At 42.4% G+C, this 6712-nt stretch overlaps 1 protein-coding gene across 1 annotated transcript; it reads right to left on the bottom strand.

Annotated features, from left to right (window-relative positions):
- Positions 1–972: 972 nt before the first annotated feature.
- Positions 973–6481, bottom strand: POLB (polymerase (DNA directed), beta; the record flags this gene model as incomplete). Its single annotated transcript, XM_010013170.1, has 11 exons — positions 973–1107; positions 1708–1847; positions 2402–2466; positions 2888–2974; positions 3498–3568; positions 4020–4092; positions 4176–4230; positions 4812–4863; positions 5264–5313; positions 5843–5901; positions 6407–6481. Coding segments are annotated over 11 exons (822 nt in total), but the record flags the coding sequence as incomplete, so codon positions are not given.
- Between the last annotated feature and the right edge of the window lie 231 nt (positions 6482–6712).

The following is a 6712-nucleotide window of genomic DNA, read 5'->3' as shown; positions in this document are numbered from 1 at the left end:
CAGGTTATACAGTCTGACAATACAGATGCAAACTCCTCTCTGCCCTCATATAAAGGCAGGTAGCAGACCTAATCATTAAAGAATCAAGAAGTATTACATACCATTAGCAACACTCAGTTTGGCTCTGTAGAAAAGTTTTGCCTTTTCAGGCTTGCAATTCTGTAATACATTAGCCTTATATACAAGGTGTTCAAACACAATAGCAGCAATACATTCCATGTTGATGCTCTTTAATACATCAGAGTAGTAGTTTGCTACTTAAAACTAAGTAAAATGTAATAAAAGTAAGTTTTTTACTTTACTATTAAGTTAACCAACAGAATCCCAGTCCCAAATACTAGTAATGCAATCTTGATGGGCCCTCCTCTCGCATCCAAAATAGTCACTACCTTTCACAGTGCTTTAAGAGGGGCTATGAAAATCAGAGCTGACTGGTTTGCACACAAAAAAGGGCAAATCCACTCTATGTGAGTGGTAGAAATGCCTCAGTTAATCAGACCAGACTTCTGGGTAATGGCAAAACGCAGACCACTGCAACCAGCAGTACTACAACATAGGAACTAAGAACACGGGTCACATGTGGCAGGAGAATGGTCACATTAGGATATGGCCACACTGAAAGGTTTTTGAAGGACGGACATGGAAACAGCTTAACATGAGCTTCAGCACCACACCAGGATGCTTAATGCAGAGATAAGGAGATAGAGACAGTAGTTGGAAATGGTATTCTTTAGAAGTACTTCAGGATTCTCACGCTGGTGTCTACCACACAAGATACAGAACGTTAGACTGGAAGGAAGATCTATTAGACCAATACACGGTTCTGAGCAGGCAGATGCCTACATCAGTCCAGAGTTTCCATCTCGTAACCAGAAGGCTGTTTAACCAACAGGAGAGGTGCAGTCTGTCTTCAGAAGCAGGATTCCTGATGCTAGATTAAACAGTAAGCCTACATCAGACAATTTTGTGGGGAAAACATCTCTCTACATTACAAACCCGGACAAGCAGTTAGTTATTCGCTGCGATCCTTTGGCTCTCGGTACTTCCACTGGATATAGTCAAAGATGTCTTCTTCACATTCGACTGGTAGGGCCTCCCCAGCAACTCCTGCAAGCAAAGTAGAGAAGCTGTTTGAAAGGTGGAGGGTCTGCACAATCCTGAAATGTTAAATGCATTGCAAGAGGAAGACAAAACTGCTGTAAGTAAAACAGACTTAAAAACCCAAAACAGAACACCCCCCACAGACCTTTTCATAGAGTGTTAGCTACTGATTCTCTTTCGTGTCAAAGGAAGGAAGGTAATGAATTAACTCTGGGGCCATGTGGTTATGCAGTTAAATATACCAATACTCGTGTGTATGTATATAGTCAGCCCCCCTCCAACACAAAACAACTGAAGGACACATCATGTCCTGTTAAAAGAGCAGGAAACCACATATGTGCTGTGCATGACACTGAATAAACAACCTTTAAGTCAGTAAGACTTGAAGTAGATGAGGTGGCCCAAAAAGGTAACTTTGGCCACTGCACTGCCTATACGTAAGTAAGCTGCTTCTTCCTGCTGTAATGATGTCTAATACCAGAAAGGACACAGTGAAAAACTGCATGAATTACAGCAGTTATCAGAAGTATTTCCAGTACACCGAGAAACCAGTTTAAGAGCACACAAAGCATGTAACTAGAAAGAATAGTCTGTGCAAAGACTGACCAGTGACACCCAAGCGACGGATTGTGTACTCATTGATGGTGAAGCCCATTTCCAGAGCATGAGTTCTCATGTTCTTATTGAATATATCACTTCCTGTGAAGTACAGCACACCACAGTAATACTGATCTTTGGGGATAAGCCTAGAATAAAAGGGGAAGAAAAGTACAGATTTAGACCAAACGTACAACATAACAGTTACAAAACATTTGGAATTCAACCATTCAGATGCTTTTCTGAGGTTACTTCCTATTTATGTGCACATATTCTGCAGCTCTGTAGATTTGGCAGATGCAAGAATGAAATTAAAAGCATCTCAAAGAAAGGTTCAGCTCATCTACCCTGACTCAGAAGTTACTGGTGTTCAGCTACTACACGGTTATGGCGCTTGCACTCCTGCCAAGAATTAATGTCAAAGCAGTATGATAAAGTAGGTCACAATTCTGGAATTGGACACAAATATAAATTAAATATAAATATAGATATAATATAAATACAAATATAGCATTCTTGCTAACAACCTGTTGTAGATCCTGGCAGCTGTACAGTGGCTTCCATACTACATAGGAATTAGAAACCTAGTAAATGCCTTGTTCTGAACATGGAAGTGGAGACCTGAATGCAGAACTTAGTGCAAATGCCTACTGTGTAGCAGACAGCTAAAGGCAGGGCTCTGGTCTGGGGTTTTGGTGGTTACCGGATATCAATCCTCCTGTGTGGATAGGCTGTTCCATCTTCTTTATTCAGCAGCTGACAGACACCCTGTGGGAAAGCAAGAAATTCTAATTAAACAGATTTGAGATCATCTTCCCCTCCCTGCCCTTCACCAACCTCCCAGACACCCTCAGTCATCCTGGAGAATGAAGTTAAACCCCCGCTGAACTGATGAGGTGTTTCCCTGTAAGAGCTGGATGTCACAGTAACCTGAAGCACTGTTTTACTCCACGAAGAGCCTGTTCTTCAATGGAGTGTCTAATTGCTTCCTATTTATTACAGAAGGAAGGATAACTTCTCATTTCCCGTTCTTCTGCCCTAATTATCATCAGGCTCTTTGGTATGCACAGACATCAGCACGTAAAGGAAAAGGCAGATGAAGCTCAAGCTAATAGAAATAAACCCAAGTTTTTCTTTAGAACTCCTCTGCCACTTTTCATTCCATCTCTCACCACCCAAAAAGCCTTACCATGAATTTTGTGTCTCCTTTAGATAGCACATCCGTGACAAAGTGGACTTTCTCCAGTTGTTCTACAACTTGATGCAGAAGTTTTGACTAGGAACACAGACAACACAGAAGAAGAAACCAACTTTTAAGCAATGAATCTATAAAAGCAACACGAGAAATATGAACTGGCACCAAGACTTCTCCAGAGTTAGTCCCAGAAGAGTGCAAGGGCAGCAAGATATTTGCTTCTCATCCAAAAGATTCCACCTACATAAAGCTTGAATCCCTAATTTATCCAGCTACCTGTTACATTTATTTAATACATTAATTTATCCAGCTACATTGTAAAAGCCCGTGAATTCAAAGGAGGGAGGAATTCTTGTGAAGCAAAGAGGAGAGACAGAAGGCTAAGAGTAAACATACTGAATAGTTCTGCAAGAGCACCACAACATAATACATGGACCTGAGAAATGATTGTAACTCCTCAGAACAAACACGGTAATCCAAGAGAAGAGTAACAAAAAGATGCAAGAAGCTGCAGTTCAAGTCTGAGATTACCCATCTTCTGCATTTAACCATACCCTTGTGGAAGCAATGCACAGTAGTGACCCACAGGAGCAGAGAAACGTACCTGTTTGGGTGATTCAGATGTGAAACTCGGGTGGGTCAGGAGAATATCCATATCGCCGCTTGACTCTGCGCCTGGGCAAGTAAGAAGAAACATCCCTCAGTGTATGACAAAATGTACTAACACTGGTGAACTTCCATCTAACCTCTTCCGAAAAACACGTTTTTCTGGTAGAAAATAGTCACTATTTAAGATATTTGTAAAAAAAAACCCTTAGTCTTCCATCAAAAAGTTTATATCCTCGCCTGTCGTGGAGAATACCCAAGAATTTCTTGCTGTACTCTATAGCAAGGAGGCACAAATGCTGACAAAAACCAAAGGAACAATTCAAGTGTTACAATACACTACTCTTTATAGGTGCAGGGTGGAGAAGCAATGATTCATGTGGGTGTTTCATCACTGAACTAACCAGTCAAGGCAATACCAAAGGCAGGTTCCAGCACAGACTTGCTCTCTAGAACAGCAAATATAGTAGTGACTCTTGCTTACTAGCCCAAAGGGAACATAAGATCACAGAGTACCAACCTCGTCTAAAACTGCCACAGACTGTGGCAATATAGTTTGGGTCCAGCTTCTTTACCTCTTTCAGCACAATTTCCTATATAAAAATGAAAGATATATGTTTAGAGGTGTCATTCATTGGCCACCAGCACCTCACGTCCTCAATAAAGACCTTCTTACCTGCATTTGCAGCATTTCTTCTCTTGGGATTCTTTTCTCAAAATCTTCAAAATATCTGCACATGTAAGTATATATAGAAATATAAAAAGAGTGGCAAGAGCAGCATCTTCAAATTTTAGTCAATTAAATGTGGGTCAGAGGAAAGAACACAACTTACATCACTGCCACATCACAAAGCTCCCCATTCTGACCAAACACCTTAGGAAGCATTTTGCCAAGCAACAGTTAAAACTCACAACTGCAAGTTTGACAATGCTTAGAAGATGGTTTAGTTGCACTTTATTTCCACTGTATATGAAGAGCTGCTAAGAGGTGGGAGTAACATTACTGTGCAACCTATTGGTTTATATTCACACAGCCCTCCAAAAGTAGAACAGGTTCCTGATAAACCTCAGTCCACCAGCAAGCAGTGAGGTCCCTCACCCATGGGCAGAGCTAATCTATACTGGGAAGAGCTAAAGTGAAGCTCACAGCTCAAATACAGCCTTGAGGAAACAAAAGCTCTGAGTAACTGCTGAAAAGCATGTAGAGCACAGACAGAACAGAACCTTACTTGGCCTGCGTAAGCCCACATTACAAGGCAGCATCTGAAAGAGTCATTAGAAAAGCCAAGCACTTGCACCCAAGAAAGCTTACTTCAGCCCAATTCGCTGGTGATGGGTCAGCTTGTGCTCGTTCTTCTTTAGATCTAGAAGAGTTAAGAAAAAAGAGTTACCTGAGGACTAAAACTCTTGCAGTGAGTTTCCACCAGAGCAAAGATGACGCACGCAAAGACCACGTAACAAGGCAACAGCAACCTCAGACACAAAGTGATTTTAAACTGACTCCTCACAGTGACAGAATGAGCACAAACGCACAGAGCACTTCCCAATGGAGACTTCAATAAACCATTCCCCTCAAAGCCAAAATCCTTGTTATTTTCCACATGATCTGATACGTATGTATTGCCTGTAGCCTGTCACTAACTTCAGCATCCTGCACAAGCAGGGAGTATCTGGCATCACAGTTGTACCACTGTGGAACAGGCAGTTTTGTCGAGGAAAAAACCATCACTGGAGTGTGAACTGAGGACCCACCGTTACATTTACCTTCTAAAGTCTTAATTCCTTCCTCAACAAACTTCCTGGCAGCAGCAGGACTGCAAAGAGACAGGACAATCTGCCATCAGGAACAGCAGGGATCTTAAAAGGACATCAGAGTTCACTGTAACTGCCTGGGGTCTTCAAGGCCACGACTGAAGTTGATGCTTCCCCTCCTTCCCCCAGCCACATTTGCACTCTGTACTTTTGGTCAGCTGAGGTGGCTTATCCAGGCCTTGGCCTGCACATTTTTTAGCATTGGTATAACTATATAGCAATGTATAATAACTATTATAATGTATATTAATGTTTAATAACTATAATGTATAATAATAATATAAAAATAAAGAAATCTCACCAAAGAGGCACTATTGCTTTAGATGCTGATCCTGAATGCACGATAAGAACTACTTTAACCACAGCCACCGAACCCACTTGAGGCAACAGCAGCACAAAGGTGTCTTTAGATTTCAAAACAGCACTTCAAAAAGCTCAAGGCTCCAGCTGAGTAGAGCAAAGCAGTGCACCCAAATTCTGTTCACAGCTCCACTACACAAACAGGAGAAGGAAAACAACCAACAGCGTTACCCAATGCCAGTAACTCGTGTCAGGAGACTGATAGATGCACTTGTATCATCCTGTCGAATCTGCAGAAACAAACCAACAAATCAAACCCTTCTTTACTCCGTTTGCAATAAGCAAAGAAATCTCGAGAAGATAAAACAGCTCAGACAGAGCCTGCTTTGGAGGCTCACTATAAATCAGTGCAAAGCAGTACCAAGGGTAGTCCTGAGCAGCAGGGTAACGCTGTTATGTGCCAAGCCTGAAAAGTGCCTAAGTACCCATGCCAAGGTGAGCACCACGGCCACATCCCAAAACTCCAAAGCCTCCCGGAGTCCCAGTTCCACTTGTCCCAGAGGACATTCAAATACTGACTATATAAGAGACACTATTTTCATAGACAGTTTTGAGGCTTTGGATGAGCTGCTTGTTCCCTGCTTTCTGCTCACCGTAGACTCCGTGTCCACTGTTCTCAGGTTTGACATGAGTGTCTCCAGTGACAGCAGAAATAGCACAAAGCACGCAGGCTGCTTGGCAACTGACAGAGAAAAGCAACTCTCGAGAAAGGCAGCACAAGGGAAGGAAACCCACCTTCTCCAGTTTGCGCAGCTTTCCCGTGGATAAGAACTCATCTATCTTCTCAGCTATTTTAGCGCCTACTCCATCCTAAATGTTGGGTAGGGGGAGATGGGGACAACAAACGGGTTAACTCCAAAGTGACTTTAAAGCCATTATACCTGCAAAAGAAAGGAAAACTCCCCAGAATTTAATCCTGGAAGAACTCTGAGGCCACCGAGACTGTGATCAAACAGGGAACGCGGGGGAACGCGGGGTACAACGCGAGCAGTGTAAGCGCTGCGATACAAGGGCTACATTACAAGTTCCCCCAAAGCACAA

This window comes from Nestor notabilis, unplaced genomic scaffold (genome assembly GCF_000696875.1).
Source record: "Nestor notabilis isolate BGI_N333 unplaced genomic scaffold, ASM69687v1 scaffold33564, whole genome shotgun sequence".
NCBI classification, from domain to species: domain Eukaryota; kingdom Metazoa; phylum Chordata; class Aves; order Psittaciformes; family Psittacidae; genus Nestor; species Nestor notabilis.
Note: the sequence above shows the minus strand (reverse complement) of the source record. Positions and strands in the feature narration are given on the sequence as shown.